The following is a 20,578-nucleotide window of genomic DNA, read 5'->3' as shown; positions in this document are numbered from 1 at the left end:
GTTAATGAATCATCGGGGCCAGTTGAACTGGGTTCAATTTTTGGTTTTTCGTGCTCATTATCTGGGTGCTCTTGGGCAAATGACTTAACTTATCTGGTCATTAGTTGTTGCATCTGTACAGTTGTTTTTCTATCTTGTCTGACTCTTGGTGACCCCATTTAGAGTTTTTTAGGTAAAGATATTGGAATGGTTTGTCATTTCCTTGTCAGCTCATTGTACAGACAAGGAAACTGAGGCAAACAGGTTTAAGTCACTTGTCTAGGGTCACACAGCCAAATAAAATGTTTGAGGTCATATTTGAACTCAGGAAGACAAGTCTTCCCTAACTCCAGAGCTAGCACTCTTATGCACCTGTGCCATCTAGCTGACCAATATTAGTTACTTCATCTTTAAAATCAGGAGGTTGGATTAAATGATTTCTAAGGTCCCTTCTAATCTTGTAAGCAGGATCCACTGTACTCTGGTCTAGGAAATAGAATTGTGTTGGGAGGGAACATGAAAGGAGAAAAAGAACAGACAAAAAGTATAGTAGCTCTAGAAATTGGCATGTTTGATATTCAATAACCTTGATAGACAAAGACTGGAGATTAGATAATTGAAAAAAATTCCAACTTAAAGGTACTAAAAAACCAAAATATGCTGCATGGAAGAATGAGGAGAAATAGCTGATATATTTTTAGATGAAATAGGAACCTTTTTTCCTTTCAAGCTGGAGGTGAATTTGCTGAATACTCCAAGTGAATATCTAGTGTTCCATACAAAGAATGAAGCACATTAAGGACCTTTTCTTGAATAGTATCAACTTGCTCAGAGGGACAGTAGTCATCCAAACTTGACCTGTAACCAAATTTTAAATAAAATTACATATGGTTATAGAGGACAATATTAAAACAAACTTTGCTACTTAAAGATAATGAATTTTACAGTGATGAAGGCCTGTCTGTGCTGACTTCAATATACTATGATTTTAAAAAACAAGTATTATATTGTTAGAATCTTAAAAATGATTCACTTCTTCTTGGAATATACTAGAGGCGGGTAGGGGTATTTTAATTTGAGACATGAGTACTTTTCTTAATTCTAACATGTTGCTGATTATGTTATCTAGAAATGTTTTTTAAAAAGGATAATTAGAATAGTGATTCTTAAAGTGTAGTTCATGTAGGTCTTAAGGTGAAAACTTGAGTAACTGGCAAAAGTCTGTGAAGTTGCCAGAGTACAAAGGGGAAAAAAACAGGCTGGGAAATCACAAATTGTTACTTAGTAAATGCCTTCCATACATACCTAATTAAAAACAAAAAAACAAACACTGTTGCTTAGCTTTAGACTAAAGAAGTAAGTGGGAAGAAAAGTACAAAAATCTTACCCAAAGCAGCCTCATCTCTGATATTGCTCTTCCTACACCTAACCTAGGCTTCCTTCTTGCTGTAGAGCACAGTGAGTGAAATATTAAAGATTAAAGTTGGGCAATGAGGCTGACCCTCTGAAGCCAGATAAAGGTTTCTGTTTTGTTTTCCTTTTTAGGGAGAGGAAGAAGGGAATTACTGACAAGGAAGTTTGACTGCAATGCTGAAAAAGACTTCTGACTACTGGGTGTCTAGCATGTTGCTTTACCACAGCTCTATTCATATTCTACCATTACCCAAAACAGATTAGGTAATGATAGAGACAGTAAAAGCCAATGTAGGGAACATGTATGTAGATATTAGCAATAATAATTCTGTGAATTTTGTTCCTTAAGAAAAGAAAAAACAATTTAACTTTGGCAGTCTTACCGGGCAATGGTCACAAGAGTAGGCTTTGGCAAGTTTCTCAGTAAATACTTTAGGGACTGCACTAGACACTCAATTTCTTGTTCTGTGCTGATATGGTGAGGAAGCTCAGAATAATCACAGGTCAGACCAGCCTGATGGACCTAACATTAAAAAATCAACAACTTTAAAAAGATATCTTTTCATGCAGAAGAAAAACATGATTTATTACTTGTTTATATAGGTATATGATTTGGGGTTTTGGTTTTAAAAGATTACTCTATTACAAAAATATATAATATGTAAGTAGGATTTGAGTGATAATACATGTATAATTCAGTGGAATTGCTTGTCATCTTGCGGGGAAGGAATAGAGGAGGGAGACAAAATGAATCATGCAACCATGGAAAAATATTTCAAAAATAAAATTAAAAAAAGATACTTCAAATATTATACTTCCCCCCCTTTAGCACTGTTAGAGTAAAACTTTTCTTTTTATACTCTTATTTCTAAATATTCCCTCTTCCTTTGCTACCTAGGGGAAGAAAAAGCAGTTCAGCAAAACTAACCAATATATCTACCAAGTCCAATAGCAGATGCAATGTTCCATACCTCAGCACCTCCTACATTTGCAAAGAAGAGAGGTGGAACTATCTACTTTCAAAGAATTTTATAATCACTAAAGTCTTTGCATAGAGGTTATAGAAATTCTGTTAATAGCAGTCAATTTTCAATTTTTAGGAAAATAAATTGAAACCTCAACTCTCATTTTATAGATGAGAAAACTGAAACAGAGATTAAGTGACTTGCTTAGGGTCACACAGTTAGTAAAGGTCTAAGGCAGGTTTTGAAACCCAGACCTCCCTGACTCCAACTCCAGCACTCTACCAGCTCTACCAAAAGATCTTAAACTTCAATTCTACCTAAATATATGAACATGAAGATAAAGAATAAATTCCTCAATACTAAAAATGTTATATTTAAAGGCTCAATTAAGCTATGGTTCTGTGTGCAATAATTTCTACTTTATAGTGAAGGGCCTTCATTAACTCAAGTCTAGCCAATGAAATCTTATTTTGAATTGCACTTCAGGCTAAATGGATCACGTGAGGTTTGCTTTATTTTTTTGGAGAGGGTGGGGAGAAAGGGAGGGTAACTGTTTACCAGTAAGACTGTTTTTCCTGTTACCACTTAGAATATCAGCTTGTAAAAAAAGGATACCCAACTATTATCTCTTTTTTTCTATATTATGGTGAAAAACTTTCTAGAAAGAAATAAATGTGGTATAGGCATCCTCAACATTTTTTTAAACCTTTACCTTCTGTGTTAGAATCAATACTAAGTATAGATTCTAAGGTAAAAGAATGCTAAAGACTAGGCAATTGGGGCTAAGTGACTTGCCCAGCATCATAGCTAGGAAATATCTGAGGTCAAATTTGGACCCAGGACCTCCCTCCCCAGAGTCTGGCTCTCTATTCACTGAGCCACCTAGCTGCTGTATCTCAAGATATTGAGAAGACATACAAACCCAATTGTGTTATATTTCTGTATCATATAAAAATTATAAACCCCCATGTTGATTACAAAAACTTTCCTGATTAATGGGCTGAATTAGAGATTCTTTTTATTTTTCAGTAATTCTTATTTCTTTTTTATTCATTTTTATCTCCCAATCATTCATCCATATTTCCAAGGCAAAGAAGTCATTGAATTATGTGAAGATAGGATTAACTACCCTGCTCATTTTTAGATTTAATAATTAGAAGTATATATACCCCACTTATCCTTAAGTATGGGGAGGTCTGTGACCCACATGTGCTATAGTGAGTGACGAATCAGAATCGACCGACTGTTCCCTGGGCAGTCCTAAGCAAAGCTTAGTTGTAATTGGTACACATAAAATGAGAGGAAGGCACAGGAAATGACGAAAGGAATAGTCTTTATAAGTGGCAAGAACTTCCTGTGAGGGGCTTTCGCCTTGAATTGGACCCTGGAGGAGCTCTGGCTGAGGACCTTGGACTGCTTTCTATTTCCCCTTAGAACTACCATGTGGGTGAGTAAAAAAAGGCTGACTCCCTTCCTTGGCTTGTTCTGGAGGTACTAGCCTCTGAATAGGCCCCTCATTTAGGAAGAAGCTTCCTAGCAAAAACCTTTGTTAATTGACCCATAGGTCATCTGACTGAGGCTTCTGGAGCCCTGCCACATAAAGCCAGAGCTTAAGCAAATAATCTAGCTCTTTAAGCTAGATTTCTTAATCTGCCCTCTTTCTCATTTCTCTACTTTCACTCTTTACTTCTATTTTATAAATAAATTGCTAAGAAATCATTTGGAATTAATTCCTGGTGACCACACTCTGGCAAATTTAGTCCAACCCTTTTATTTCTACCCCTTACATTTCTGGCCTTTAATGCTTGATAAAAGGATAATTTATATTTCTCAGTTGAAAATATTTACCATCTCATAGTCTGGCGTTTCTGTTCGGTTTTTCAAACTCTGAACAAGTGGAATTAGGGAGCCCATTCTGTAAAAAAAACAACAAAAAAAACCCCATTCCCCCCAAAAACCCACAAATTAATAATACCAAACACATCAGTATGAAAAAGAACAAATTCTACTTAAATTTTAAAATTAGACTGTTTCATAAATATGCTTGAATTATAAAGAAAAAAGTTAATATTTCATAACGTTTAGAAGAATCTGTTTTCTATTTAATATCTTAAGTCTATATAGAATGTATAGAAAATGAGGAGTTATATTTTCATCCCCCTAAAATTCCAATGTACTTGAAAAAAAACCCACCAAACAGCCCCTTCCAAAACCTTACCTTTTATCTTAGAATCAATGCTGCATATTGGTTCCAAATGTTAGGCAAGGGGTAACTTGCCCCAAGTCATATAGCTAGGAATTACATAAGGCCAAATTTGAACCCAGAACCTCCCATCTCTGGGCTTGGCTTTTAGTTCACTGAGCTACCTTACTACCTTTTCCAATGTACTTTAAAAAAAATATCCTCATCTTAGAATCAATGCTGTGAACTGATTCTTAGGCAGAAGAGTGGTAAGGAAAATATTTAAAATTTTGAGGCTGGTAGTAAGTAGCTTAATAACTTTATTAAATCAAAAGTAGTAGTAGGAAGGTAGAAAGATACTTAGCTTTCTAAGCAATTGGTTGTCATGATGGGCCTGTAGCTACAAACCAGCAAGGGTACCCTCTGCTCTTTCACGAGCACGCCAAAGACCAAGACTAGTTCCTGGTCTGAATTAATAAGCTTTCCTCTCTACCCATTAACTCTCAAATGTCACATGTCAGGAACCAATCATAGTTTCTTAATTTGCCTGGGTTGCGTAGAAGGACAGTGCCTGTGGAATCAGTTTCCTGCCTCATTGGTTTTTTAGCTCTTTAACTCCTTCTTTTGAGGCTTGTCTTTACCTGAATTTACTCAGTGGTATTTGACTTCCAGGTCACTGGAAGATGACATTAAAAAAAAAAAAAAAAGCAACACTAGAGAGAAAGAGAAATTTGCTTCTGACAGGGCCAGGCAATGGGGGCAAAGTGACTTGCCCAAGTCACACAGCTATGAAGTGTCTGAGGCCGGATTCGAACCTAGGACCTCCCATCACTAGGCCTGGCTCTCAATCCACTGAGCTACCCAGCTGCCCCTCCAATATACTTTTAAAAAATTATTTTTATCCACAACTATGATAAATGGAAAAATAAACACTGAAAGTCACCCTCCCCCCAATTTAAAATCTACATTCAATGAAATCCTAAACATTTTCCTCTTAATGGAGATAGTGTTTTTTAAAATTAGAAAAATTCTCAAAAAGCAACAATGAAAAATCTAATCATTTAATTTCATCTATATGGAAATTTATTTCATCATCCTTACCACCCTCTAAAAACAAAACAGAATATGGTAATAATAGAGGTAAAGACTCCATTCCTCTTTACTCCATCTAGGAATAATTATACTTGGAATTTCCTACATGGTACTCCAATTCACATCATGATTTTTTATTGTCTTTATACTCCCAATTTCTGCGTCTAAAATATTACTTTCAGAGAATCACTGAATCTTAAGAGTTAGAAGAGTCTTCAGATGCCATATGGTCCCATTCATACCAGAAAATGACAGGTACTCAAGCAGGGAAAGGAATCTATTTCCTCAAGAGACAGATTATTCCACTCCTGGATGGTTCTAAGCAACCAAGTGTTTTCTTCTATCAAATCAAAATTTGTTTCTCTGCAGTTTCTATCCTTGACTCCTACATATGTTTTCTATCCTCAACTCAATAGTCCAAGCCCTTACCAATGGGGTAGCCTTTCAAATGCTTGAAGTCAGTTATGTCTCCTTCATTCCAGGCTAAAACACCCATAGTTTCTTCAACTGGTTCCTCAAAAGATGTGAATTCAAGGCCTTTCACAATCCTGGTTGCTCTCTGGAAAAATTTCCAGCTTATTAATTTTTTGCTTCTCTAAAACATGGCATCCAGAACAGAAAAATGTTTTTGAAATGTGATGTGACCATGACAGTACAGAAAGCCTATTTGAGCTTTAACTCATCTGGAAAAACTGTATGGCAAAATGTTATTCAATTGGCTGTTTCATTCAGATCAACTTAATGGAAATGGATGTAGATTTCACAGGATCACAGGATTTAGAGATGGAAAGGCTCATTTAGTTCAACCTCCTAATTTTATAGCAATGGAAAATGAAGCCCAGAGAATAAATGACTCATCTAAGAGAGCCTGGATAATAAATCTATTTGGAGGCTAACCCAGGTTTCTGATTCTAAATTCATAACTCTTCTTAGGTAGGCTATGCTGAAGAAAAGTTAAGACTTATCCCCCATCTTCCAAATAAACTAGCAACTAAAGGTTTAGTAAATAAAACATGAGATCATTAGTTTAATATATATATATATATACATATATATATATTTATATATATGCTTAACAAATTATGCTTTTCAATTTAAAAAGCAAAAGATACATTTATTTCAATCCATTATGGCATCTGAACCTTCTTTATCTACAAATGTAAAGGAGTAACTTTCAGTTAAACACCAAAAGTTCATTACATTCGAAAAATAACCTTGAGTTTAGGGATCAAACTTCCCTCTTTTTCTGGTGTCTTGGATCTTACATCCTCTTACCCAAATCTTTTACAAGTCCTTCTCTTACTCTTCAACTTTCCTGACCTTTTCTCAGCTACTGCCGACCATCCTCTCCATTCTCCAGTTTCTTTTTCCTCAGCCAATATAATCCCACATGCTCTTATTTTTCTTCCTATCTCTCCAAATCCTCAGATCATCAATTTCCTCCAACTCCATTAAGTGTGGTACCTTACCTTCTTGCTCTCATCCTCTTGGGAGACAACATCAGGTGCCATGGGTCTACTGAACCAGCTTTGTGCAGATGACTGTCAAATCTATATTGAGAGCCCTCCTAAACTAATCTTTCCTCCAAATTTCAAACATAGAAACTAATGTAGTAGCTGCCCCACCTACTCCCTTCCTTTGTCATTCTGGCTCATGGGGCCCTTGTGTCCATTGTGCTTAGAGTTTGAATCATCTAGGCTTCTTCTATCAGCTCTTTGCCTGAATGGTCAGGGAAGTTGAGGAGATGCTTAGCTCTGGGGTAAGCTCAGGATGGCTCTCTCCTTACCTTCTAAACCTGAGAGTGCACAAGTGTGTGTAAAGAGGATACATGCTGAGAGAAATAATATACATGACAACTGCATCAGAGGGGTTAAGAACTGAGATCTCAAACAAATCAGTTGTAATCAACACCTTGGTTGTTTACTTATTTTCACAAACCAGGAAAGAATATATTTCTCAGTGAACTGAGAAACACAGAATATATACTAAAGATGCTGATGCAAGTGACAGAGATATAACTAATTTATCAACATGAGGCAGTAATTTTTTTTATACCTTTTGAGTTTTCTTCTAAGAAAGTAGCTTAAAGAAAAATACCCAGTATTTCTGTGATGTTTGCTTGAAACAGTGCTGCTATGAACAGAGAGATGGAAATTCTCTTATGCCAACTACACATTTCAGACTGTCTCCTTTTTTTATCTATGGACTTAACAAGTGCTTGACTAGTAAGGGTTTTGTCAGCACAAAATTCCTAGGGAGGACCTGCTCTACCATAGAGGAGTAAGAACTCAGAGTTAAAGTGGAATGAAAGTCACTTGGTCTATTCTTAGTTTTCAAGATAGTTCCCTCAGCAAGAAATGTTTTTCCAGCTGTAAAAAGAGGTTGCTTTTTAAATGTAATTATAAGTTTAAAATTTTTAAAATTTAAATTTAAAAAATTTTAAGCCAAGATAATGCACTAAGCAACAGGGAATAAAATTCTTCAGATGCTGGAAGCAAAAAAGAATACCACTTAAATCCTCTTACCCAGGATTTGAAGCCCATCTCTGTACTGTTTCTTCATCATCACCATCACACAGATCTGCAAAAGCAGCTTCTAAGTCTTCCAGCTGATGAACTCGACCTTCGACACAGTCTACCAAACCTTCCTTTAAGAATGGAGTATAAATACTGTATATGATTTCGGAATTCAAAGAAAATCTCATTACAATGAAAACTTCAGTACCACAAGAAAGGAAAAAAGGGGAAAGGTTTCCCTAATTCTATCATGAGTCTGATTTGTTTAATAACAAAAGAATATGCGTAACTCTTGGAGGTCATTACCTTAATAAGCTGCTGGTCATTCATAGCACATAATCCTAAAGCTTTAAACCCCATACCCCACAATATTGGCATACCTCTGTCAAGTCTGTATCTGGCTTTTTAAAACTGTATAGTTCTTGTAAGAGCTTATATTCTTCCTAGAAGACAAAACAAACATCCATGAAAAATTTTTTTAATAGTTCCAAGGATACATATTAAAATGCAAACTATACAATGGCTGTATCTCTAAGAAAAACTTCTTTGATAATTCTTTAAAGGTTATTCGGGGTGCGGGGCAGCTCAGTAGCTCAGTGGATTGAGAGTCAAGCCTAGAGATAGGAGGTCCTATTGACCTCAGATACTTCCCTGCTATGTGACACTGGACAAATCATTTAACCCCCATTGCTTAACTGATACCACTCTTCTGCCTTGGAACCAAAGCACAGTATTAATTCTAAGATGGAAGGTAAGGTCTAAAAAACAAATAAATAAAAAATAAAGGTTTTTCTGGAAACGTTGGATGAAAAGTAGTCTTCAGATTTTTAGTCTAAATGGTCCAAGTCTTTTCAGGGATTCTTTACAAATGATTATTATGTAACAATGAATGTAATCAGTTATGTACAAATACTCCTTGAAGCTTATAGAATAATTGTTATTCTATATTACTCTGAAGCACACAATAAAATCCCCTAATTTAAATATTTTTAACTGTTAATAAATTTTGCACTACAAATGTTTTAGACAAAATAGATATTCATCATACAGACATTTTCCTGATACCAGGCCAAACTTCTGGGAATATATAGGGAAATCTTAGAAGAAAAAGGCCAGATATATAGGATGTATTTTGGTCAGAGAGCTCCTGTACACAGAAGAGTTGAAATCTAATGCAGTTTTATGCAAGACTTTCTGGTAGAAGATAGCCCTCCCACTATGTGCTCATGTGCAATGGTTGCTAGATAGCAGCATTTACACAGGAAGGCATATGTAGCACCATAATCACCCCTGGGAATATGGGTAGTAGAAAGGGCCTTAGAATGTATGTCCAAGAACTCTCCACTATGACAGCTTTCTAAGGAATTCTGATTGCTACTTAGTAATTTCTGATAGCTACTGGTCACAGAGGCCATTGGCTCCAGATGAATGATTCTCCACTTGAACACAACATACGTCTGGTTCCAGCAGAGAAATGGGGAGAGCTGTAGATAGAAAATTTTCTCCTTTTTGTAGTTCCAGAGGGCATGATGCACTGTGCTCTATAGCAAGAAGGGGAAAATCAGGAATGATGGATATTAGATAAACACTGAATACAGCCTACATTATAAAATCTTAGTGATCTTTAATGTTACATGGGAGCATGTTGTCAACTAAGTGACTCACAACTTCTTCCTCTATATATTCATCGTGTAAAGGCAATAAAATGGAGCACTGATATTTATCAATATTTTTGGTTTCTGATAATCAAGTTATAGATAAAACAACCACCACTAAATTTAAATTCTAAATGATAAAATGTCCTTAAGAGAACTCATTAAACTTAGTGGCTTCACTCACTTTAAAGGTTAATACTTCTTCCAAGTAGGTGCCTACAAATATAAGAGGCATGGAACATTAGCCCAATTGATTAAACAGTGCCATTGTTGTCATGTTATAAATGCAGTTATGTCTCAATTCTTACATCTTAGTATTAACTAGAACTCACATTGTCTTGCTTCTGTGATCTCACAAAATAGCCTTTCTATGTTTTCTATGTTGCTAGTCTCTCCTAGAGTTGGTTTAGTTAAGAACAATGACACACAAGCATCTCTTGATGCAGAGAAAGAGAATCTTTGAAAAACGCAAACCTATTTTTTACCCCACATCTTGTATATCTTTAGTCACCCAAACTAGTATAATTTACCTGAGAGAACATTTCCTTGAAAGGATTCTTGACTGAAAAAAAATCCAAGTCAACATCTAAAACAAAGGCATCTCCTTTCTTTAGAATTTGGAGGATTTCCCTAGCACTGGTTCTTGTATGGCAGTCCTGAGCTTCAGAATAGCTTGAAATTGCTGGCTCCGTGCAAGTTTGGGGAGTCAACTGTGATTCTGTATATTTTTCCATCCCTTCTGCATTAGGGCTTGAACAAAATCCTTCTGAAGAGAAACAGTTTGTCACTGCAGCGCTCTGTGATTCTTCTGCAGCTAGCTTCAGTTTCTTAGCAGAAGGGACTGCTCCATTTTCTTCTTGACTCTTGACCAGTTGGGAAGGATTTACCAGAATTACATCCAACTCTAAAGGTTTTGGGTTCTCTAGCAGGTCTTCATTGACGTAAAGACCATCACTTAAGAAGTAATGATCTGTACTTGTAACCCTGAATCATAGAAAAATGTGAAAATATGCTAAAATTTCAGTGTGCATGGTAGGAACAGGAGGTATTAAAAACATAAAAAAGCTAACTTGTAAAGAAATACCTTTAAATAAAATATAGTTCCCAGGTTTTTAAAAACTGAGAATGGATTTTTTTTTAAAGTAAAGCAATATTTGCCTTCATAATATTTAACACGGAAAGTTACCTTACTGAATCAAATGAACATGGGTGGTAGTTGTCTTCCCTTTGAAATATCAGCATGTTCTTAAGATTTAAAAAGCAAGACAAGCATTGACTAATCACAATCAGTATAACCAGATGCTTCCCAAGAGCAATTCTGATACAACTAAAAATATTACTTGTCATTTACTTTTTTCTCTCTCCCTTTTGGGAGTACTTTAAATTTGGTCTTTTAATGACCAAACTTTCCTTTTCATATAGAACAGTTTGGTTAAAAAAATTAAATTGAAAAAGATCACAAATATTTATCTTAATAAGTTATTTTTCAAAAAAACATCCTTTACAGTCTAAATAGGAAATAAAATTTCCACACTAACTGAATATGTTCTAAAGGAGACTATTTTAAAGTACAACTGAACCATTCTCACTTATAATTTGAAAAGGTAGCCTAGTATAACAGAAAGAAGACAAGAGTTAAGAGTGAGATGATTAGTATTCAAATTCTAGCCAAGAAAGTTACTGTACATGCAATCTGTGGATTATATAAGATCTTGAGTTCTCTTCTATCATTAATATTCTATGTGAAAAATTCATGTTCTTTTAATTAATTTAACCACATTTCACTGAATATACCTCACAAATATTTTGCCTTCAGGATCAACAAAGAAAATATAGAACTTGATATTTCATTTGCAAAAGGAAGAACTTGGGCTAAACAATCTCTGAGATACATTTTAGTTAGCAGATTTGGTGATTTTATAAAAATAGTTAACAATTCAATTCCCTCCATCTGGTTCCCCCGGCTTTTTTTTATGTCTAGTTTAATTGTTTTAAGGAGTGGAAAATCCTGTCAGTACATCAAGGGCCTATGGTTTAATCAGTGTGATAATTCATTCTGAGAAAGTAGAGCACAAGTTGTCTATAATTTACAGAATTAAAGAATTGCTTGAGGCTTAGAAAAGTTAAGTAACTTGCTCATTATACTCAAGTTAGTTAAATGTCAAAGGACAGAATTCAAGCTTAGGGTCTCTCTGACATCAGATTTGGTACTCTGGTACTCGTCAAATCATGTTTAATTTTTACTAAAATTATTGGTTTTAGGTCCATATTAGTTGGACAAGTAGTCTTGCATACAAATTGAAAAGAAACAATTTTATTATGTACATAAAAACACTTCCAGTACATTTTCATATTGTTATAAAAAGTTGTATTTTGATAGCTTAAAGTGTTTTATCTAGGCCCAATACTGTCATAAATGTTCTGATATTCCAAAACTATTACATAAGCAATGTAAGATATATAGTGAAGTTTGTTGTATTAGTGTACAGAATGAAAACTAATCATGTATAATAAATGATGTGACTGATATATGTGATTTAAGCACTTTAGATTTTTAAATTATTTATAATTAATGGTCTTGAAGCTCTAAAAATGTGATCCTGATACAGAAAAAATTTAATGTAATAATTTTAGTAACTGGATAAAAATGGCTAGAAATTAAATGCAAGTAAAAAAAAAAAGAAATACATTTATTCACTAAATTGACCTATGATAAGAAGAATCTTATTTTACCTAAAACAGCTTATCTGGTCACTCATTTTTTTTTTTTTTTAGGATTTTTTTTTAATAAACCCTTGTACTTCGGTGTATTGTCTCATAGGTGGAAGATTGGTAAGGGTGGGCAATGGGGGTCAAGTGACTTGCTCAGGGTCACACAGCTGGGAAGTGGCTGAGGCCGGGTTTGAACCTAGGACCTCCTGTCTCTAGGCCTGACTCTCATTCCACTGAGCTACCCAGCTGCCCCTGGTCACTCAATTTTTGATGACAAAACAGTATTTACCAAAATCTACACAGAAATAAAAACCAGCAATAAGAAACATTTAATACCAATGGTGATTTGGGAAAAAGAATGATGAAATGGGAGTCAGAAAACTTGACTATTGACATTTAAATCCTCTAAGTCTCAATTTCCTCACATATAAAATGAGGACATTTGTACTACCTTTTAGTGTGAGACAAAACTTTTAAAAATTGAAGAACATTAGATAAAAATGAGTTTCCACAGAGATAAAAGTGAGAAAACATTTGAAAAGGAAAATGAAATAAAAAAAAAAGGGTTTAATAGTGTATGTTACATACTCTATTATAGGTTTTGCATTATTTAATTAAATAGCCAAAGAGACACTGCATGCCATGAAATCAATCACTGGATGAACTAAGATTAGAATTAAGAATTCTATATACTTTAAAAGATTTGAACATCATCTTAAATTTAAGGGCAAAATATAAAAGTGCTATGTGCATGTGTGAATTTAATAAATGCATCTGTAGAGTAGAGAGATTGGATCCATATGAAGAAACCCGACTTCAAATACCAGATGTGCCAATTACCAGTTTTTTGGCTCAGGTCAAGATACTATACTTACCTAAGACCCAGTTTTCTCATCTGAGAAAGAGGTATTTAGACCCAGGGTATTTGGGGCGAAGGGTACTTTCTAAGCCTTATAAGGCTTAGATGTGAGCAATTGTTATTATCCTATTTAGCTATAATTAAAAGACATAAGGAACATTTAACCCTTTTTATGCCTAGGGAAAGGATCATGTGTTACCTGATAGTTGTAGTAGAGGTGTCCTTGCCCACTAAAAAACAATGTTTGCCCTCCTTAATTTGTTGAGCCCATGATGGATGGAGCCATATTACATGAGAAAAATGACCTGCATAGACTACAGGCATAATCCAGTTCTCAATACTCAACTCCCTAGAAAAGGAATGAAGGAAACATTTAAGTTATAAATTTAAAAAAATTTTTCATTTAAAAATCATCAATTAACATGTTAACACTTACTATAGAAATACACATTTGCATCAATATTTGCTTGATTTTAAAATTCCAAACTATAAAAATGCTACTGAAAGAAATGAAAATGAAAGAATTACAATATTTTCCTTTTTTTTTTTTTTTTTTTTTTTTTTTTGTAAACCCTTAACTTCTGTGTTCCTAGGTGGCTCCTAGGTGGAAGAGTGGTAAGGGTGGGCAATGGGGGTCAAGTGACTTGCCCAGGGTCACAAAGCTGGGAAGTGTCTGAGGCCAGTTTTGAACCTAGGATCTCCTGTCTCTAGGCCTGACTCTCAATCCACTGAGCTACCCAGCTGCCCCCTATCGTATTTTCCTAAGGATCAATATCTCACCAGAAAGGGGCAGGGGAGAGAGGGAGGGAACAGTGAAGGCTGGAGGGAATCTATAGGCTTTTGTGAAAGTTAAAATAAAAGGAAATCTATAGTTAAAAAAAAAAACTCAGCAAAATTAAATTTGATTTAAATAAGAGATGCCAAGATAATGCAGCATTAGGAAAACAATCAATTGATTATTCTAAAGAGTTAAATATGGCTCAGAGGATAAAAGGCAGGCACCTGAGTCAGGAAGTGAATCCAAGAGCCTCTAAAACAGATTTAGGGAAATCATTTAATCTTTCAGTCACTCAGGAATCTCTCTAAGAATATAAGCACAAAGTAGAGATCTTTATGCATTTGCAGGGAGATTGAGGGGAAGGGGTCACTCACTTGTAATTCAAAATACCAATAAAATCATAAGTCTAGATAAAAAAAAATCACAAACTTGATTCTTATTAGTAGATGAAACAGACCATAAAAGGAGAACCACATTTAAAATGTATGTGTTTGACCAAAAATTAGCATATATACAATAAACACTAGAAGTCTTTTTAAATAAAGGAGTAAAGAATGCCTCTTTCTCTAATGTTATGTGACATACTCCTACAAATGCTAACCCTAGCAGTAATGTAAAGAGAAAGAAACTAAAGGCATAAGCATAGGTGAAAGAAAGACAAAGTTAATCCCTATTTGCAAATAACACAATGGCTTCCTTAGACAACCTCATAGACCAAAGAAACAGAGAAAAAGAGATCTCAGAGAAAGTGGAATACATAAAAACCAATAGCATTTCTATATTGTAACAATAAATACAAAAGAAAATATAATGTTAATTTGTTGTTTTCTAAGTAAATATGTGTTGATAGTTATTTGTTTCTATTTGAGCTTGACCCCAGTGATATAAGGGAAACTCAGGAAATGCACAATCAGAAAAGAAAGTGTCTGCTCCTGTGGAAAGAGAAAGGATAACAGATGAACAGTGTTCCACTAGTACCACAGACATGTATAAAGACCCTCAAAGAAGACCCAAAGTACACCAGATAATTCTCTTTGTGGGATCTTTGAAGAAAATGGAGAAGAGAGAGGATGAGAAGGAATAGATTGATTCCAATGTAACAAGGGGGAAGTATCATTATGTTTAAGCTCACTCATCTGGTGAAATAGTAATGTATGAGATTCTATGACTCAGAAGCCAGGGATCACTTGCAAGAAATATGCATTAAACTGGTCATAACATGAGAAATGATGCATATTGAATATACATTACCCAAAGAGAGCTTCCTTGTCAAACACAGTATCTGCTGGCATATTCACGGGAATAAGGAGGTCAGGATGAGAATCAAAATGAACAAAAATTATGTTACTGGCAGGAAGATGTTTTGAGCCAATAGCTCGGTATATAAAAGGCAAGACCTGTAAGAGATAATGGAAAAAATGAAAGCATTGAATTAGTTTTGAAAATAGTATGATAAAAGTATATTACTATGGACTAAGAAAAGTGTTAACAGTTTAAATGGGAATAACATAATATTACTTATTGCTGATGATGACAAATTGCTATTTCTAAGTCAGTGCCCTTGAATTCTATCTAGTCTTGTCTCTGAAAACAACTTACTGTATGATCTAAGAGAATCTTCAACTTCTTTGGGACCCGTTTCCTTACTTATAAAATGAAGGTGTGGAAATGATAGCTCTTGAGTCTTTTTTAGTTAAAAGATTCTATTGATTCTGTGCCTAGAATGGCACATTTTACTACCTGAATTCTTCCTCTTCCCTCTCAATGTTCCTCAAGGCTATATAGACCTGAAGACTTAAGGCCAAAGCTTCCTAAAAGTATTAGTTCCAGATCTAGTGTAGTGACTGCCATTTGAAGCATCTGGTAAAACAAAACAAATTCTTTAATAGTAATTTTTTAAATGAGTAAATGGATCACAGTTTTAAAAAGTTCAATACCACAGTCCTACTCATTGCTCCACTCAACCTGAGATCAAGAGCTGAATACTGAGAAGGGAGCCTATTTTTTTTTCTTTCATCTATGGCAGTGCTTCCTAAACTTTTTTGGCCTACAGCCCCCTTTCCAGAAAAAATATTACTTAGCGCCCCCTGGAAATTATGAAACTATTGAACTCAGAACAGAATGTAATACAAAAAAAGTGTGGCCATCACTGCTCCCCTGAATCACTGCAGCACCCACCAGGGGGTGGTAGCGCCCACTTTGGGAATCACTGATCTACCAGGAAAGAAAAGGCCATCTACAATGGGTATCTCCATTTTCTCTCATACTAATTCTTTACAATCTGGCTTTTGACCTAATCATTCTAAGGAAACTGCTTTCTCCAAAGATACTAATGATCTCTTAGTTACCAAATTTATCAGGTTTTTCTCAAGCCTCATTTTCCTAGTCCTCTCTTCAGTCTTAGATACTGTGGACAACTGGATTCCAAATACTTATTAAATATTTACTGACTGATTGCAATGACTGCTAAAAAGGACACATTCCTTCCTGTTATACGCTAAACCTAGGAACATTGCCTCCCTTGATATAGGTTCACCAACTTCTGATGGTGTGTCTCACTGAGGAAATTTTGACCTCTACCTCTGGGTTGCTGGTTAATTATTGGCATCACCTACTCAACTTACTCCAAGACAATATTATAACCCTTTCCATATTCTTAATTGTTTCAATGCTAATACCCCCTCAGACTGAAAGCACCTTGCCTGTGTTTGGCCTTTCTTTGAATCTGAAGCATTTAGAGAAGTACCTAGGGCAGAGCAGACATTAATAATGTTTAATTCATTCCTGACTCTAAGGTAGATTTTCTATTTATTAATTACCATGAAGGCCTTAAACCAGTAATTCCAACAAATAAACAAAACTAATGTGCATAACCCCTAAATCAATCAACATTTCTTAAGCACCCACGACATGTCAGGGCCCAAGCTAAGGGTTGAGGACAGAGACACAAAGGAGCTTATGATCAAGTGGGAAATACAATATGCAAACAAATATCTACAAAGCAAGTTATGCACAGGCTAAATCATTAAGAGAAGGAAGACCCTGGTATTAAGAGGGGTTGGGAAAAGCTTTCTGTAAAGGGCGCGATTTTAGCGGGGCCTCAAAAGTAGCCAGTGAAGAGTGAGAGCACTGGAGACGGCCAGAGAAATGCCAAGAGCTGAGGCATGGTTCGTCCGGTTCCGTTCTCAGAGCAGCTTGGAGAGCCAGTGTCCCTATGACTGCGGAAGCATGTGTGACGGGAGACAGGAGGACGGCAGAGAAAAAAGAACGAGTGCAAGAAGAGTTTTGAACGCCAAACAGAAAACCTTGTATATGATCCTTAGGGTGACAGGGAGCTCTAGAGTTTACTGAGTACAGGGTGATAGGTCGGAGTTGCGGTTTAAAGGCTGTTGCACTCCTGGTTCTAACAACCTCTTACCTCCTGGTGATCCTCCACTACCCACACGGGTAATTTGGGGTAGACTCTGAGGTGAGGACGCTCGTCCGGGGCGTGAGTCATTTTTATTCGTGCCTAGAACTCCGAGGCCTCCAGAGTTCCAAGATGGAACCTCAGGCTTGCGAACGTTCCATAGGAGAAGGTGAAAAAGAAGCAAAGGAGAGAAAAAGAGAAAAGAAAACCAAGAACTACAAACTCTATAGGAGCAAGAAAAAAATTACCGGAAATATTAGTTTTCACCCGGATGTGGAAGAAGGAAAGGAGGGCAAATACAGCCCAGATCCCTCCTCCTCATGAGGGATGCACAGAGCTGATTGGACTTTCCGACTTCGCTCTTCCTGATGTACATGCACCTTTTCCAATTTCGGAGAGAACTTGGAGCGCATGCGCCTTCCGCATGGCTGCCGCGCGAACCGCAGTCCTGCCCTTTACTCCCTGGTTTCCTGTTCCGGAGGTGCGGATTTGCCTGCCGCAGCCTCGGCCCCACTAGGCTCCTCCCTATTTTCCCCCTCTAGCGGCGGCGGTCGCGCTCGCGGTGCTCTGGCTTTCCCCTCAGCCGCCCAGCTCCCCCCGGGGGCTCTGCAGGTAAGGAGCAAGGCCCGTGAATGAAACCTGTTTGCGGATCTGATCCTGAGGAAGCTGCCGTTTCCCGGAGGCGGGGTTGGGGAAATGCCTAGGCGGGACGGGGTCCAGGCTCGCCCCTCACCACGTTGGGGCCTTGAGCAATCCTTTGCCCTCCCCCAGCCTAAACGATCTTGAAGACCCCATCAGGCTCGGAATCCCGCGACGTGCCCGCCCCAATAGAGACTTGAGTTGGAAAGTAACCTATGCTTTGCTTAAATAGCGGCGCTGTGGGGGTGTGGGGGTGGAGGGGGGAGTAAAGGGCGAGGTAGAAAGAAGGAAGGGTGGGGGGGGGAGGTATGAGAGAGGAGTGAATTTCAGATTTCTTTTCTTTGATTCATAGGTTGCCATGGGCAAAGAATTCATCACCCACTGGACAGCCTGCTGGTGATGATCCTTTCCGTACGTAGCTTGGTTGATCCTTGGAAAGCAATCAGCTTTTTGTTGTTGCTGCATGCATTTTACATTAATGATTTCCCCATTAGCGTTAACGTTATATAAGGCGTCTTGCTAAAGAACTGGGCCTGCTTTTCATAAGGTTTATGTTTTGGCGGTTGAGGGCAGGTAATTTTCCCCCATTCCTAAGCATCGTAAGCCTTTTAATTTTAAGTTAGGTTTTGCAGGCAAGAATTAGTTTATTATGCCTTTGGAAATTTAACTTAGTGATCCCAAAAGTATAGTGGCATAGTAGATGGAAGTGTTAGAGTCAGAAAGACCTGGATTCAAATCCCTTCTTAAATACTTAGTAGCTGGGCAAATCATATGACCTCACCCATCTTCAGTTTCCTCATCAATAAAAGTGGGATAATGGCACTTAACCTTTCCAGGTTGTGGTGGGCATCAAATGAAGCAACTAAATGCTATGTAATCCTTATGTTCTCATGCACAGCATTGCCCTACAAGCTTAGTATTATATGTTCAGCTTCTGTTTCATTACAGGCAAGACAAGGCAGAAAGCTAAATACCATAGAAAATTACTATAAGAGCTTTTTCCCCCATGTAATAATTTCTCATATTTAGATAATTATGATTCTATATGTAGTATAGCCATATATTTAGTCTCTTTCCTGAGCTCCATTCCTGTATTACCAAACTGCCCACTTGACATTTTAAACAGAATGTCCTCAAAATCAACATGACTCAAACTGAACTCATTCCATTAGAATATAAGCTCCTCCAGAGTAGATATTGATTCTTTCTTTGTTTTTGGATCCTTGTTGCTTGGCACATAATAGATACTTAGTAAATACTTGACTTGTTGACTGATTACCTCTTTATTTCTGTTGATACTACTATCCTTCCAGTTACTCAGGTTTGCAGCCATGGGGTCATTCTTAACTAACTCCTCATTCATTTATTCTGTATACCCTATCAGTTGTCACACCTTGTTTTTTTTTTTACCTCCTGCTCCTATCCTCTTTCTGGGCTTTATGATGTTTCAGGTAGGCTGTTGAACTAGACTCCTAATTGAATCTTCAAGTCTCTTCCCATTCCCATTCTTTCTCCATACAGCTGCCCAAATGATTTTCCTAAAGTGTAGAGCTAACTTTGTTACACCTTTACTGAATAAAATTTCAGTGACTCCTTGTTACTTCAAAGATCAAATAAAAATTCTATTTGGATTATAGAGCATTTCATAATTGTCCCAATTTAATCTTTTTAGCTTTATTATAAGTTACTCCCTTTCACATATATTATGATTTAGCCAAACTTGCCTATAATATATGAAATCCTCTGTTGCCTGCATTTTACCTGGGCCCCAATGCCTAGAATAGACTCTCCTTATCTCCAGTTCTTACTATAAGAATACATGATTTTCTTCAAGGCTCAATTCAAGGGCCACTTAAATGATGTCTGTCCTTATCTTTGCTGCTAGTGCTTTCCTGTCAAATTTACCTCATATTTTTTAATATTAATTTTTATCTAGTCTAGCACATTGACTAGTAGTACATAATAGGTGCTCACTAAATGCTTTTTTAATTGATTGATAATAGGGAATACTGGTATGTAAAATACTTCTCTTGTGCCAACTTTTTGCGAGATAGGAAGAATAAATATTAACTCCATTTTATAAATGAAGAAACTGAAGCATTAATAGGTAGCCATTGGCAAAGATATACTCAAACCCTAGTCTTCTAATTGTAATTCCAGTGTTTTTTTATACTATAATACTGTGCCCAAAGATAAGCATGTGAATATGGTTTATAGTACTATATTTATGGAGAAACATGTAATACTTTGTTCATAGATAAGCAAGTAATAAAAACATACAGGGATAAGCTCTGGACATACATGAAAAAAAGCATTTACTGTTGTGATGATACCTTTTGCTTTCGGTTTCCTTGGCTATAAAATTCGGGTGCTATATTA

The 20,578-nt window shown here is 36.4% G+C and overlaps 1 protein-coding gene across 1 annotated transcript; it reads right to left on the bottom strand.

Annotated features, from left to right (window-relative positions):
• Window positions 1-468: 468 nt before the first annotated feature.
• C1H5orf22 (chromosome 1 C5orf22 homolog) lies at window positions 469-17,765 on the bottom strand. The gene is made up of 9 exons (XM_044657903.1): window positions 17,570-17,765; window positions 15,403-15,548; window positions 13,573-13,722; window positions 10,333-10,786; window positions 8,528-8,590; window positions 8,157-8,278; window positions 4,206-4,272; window positions 1,776-1,915; window positions 469-837 (listed from the first exon to the last, which is right to left on the bottom strand). The coding sequence occupies exons 1-9, from the start codon at window positions 17,648-17,650 to the stop codon at window positions 705-707; spliced, it is 1,356 nt and encodes a 451-aa protein (XP_044513838.1). The 5' UTR covers window positions 17,651-17,765; the 3' UTR covers window positions 469-704.
• Between the last annotated feature and the right edge of the window lie 2,813 nt (window positions 17,766-20,578).

Source organism: Gracilinanus agilis, chromosome 1 (assembly GCF_016433145.1).
Source record: "Gracilinanus agilis isolate LMUSP501 chromosome 1, AgileGrace, whole genome shotgun sequence".
NCBI classification, from domain to species: domain Eukaryota; kingdom Metazoa; phylum Chordata; class Mammalia; order Didelphimorphia; family Didelphidae; genus Gracilinanus; species Gracilinanus agilis.
Note: the sequence above shows the minus strand (reverse complement) of the source record. Positions and strands in the feature narration are given on the sequence as shown.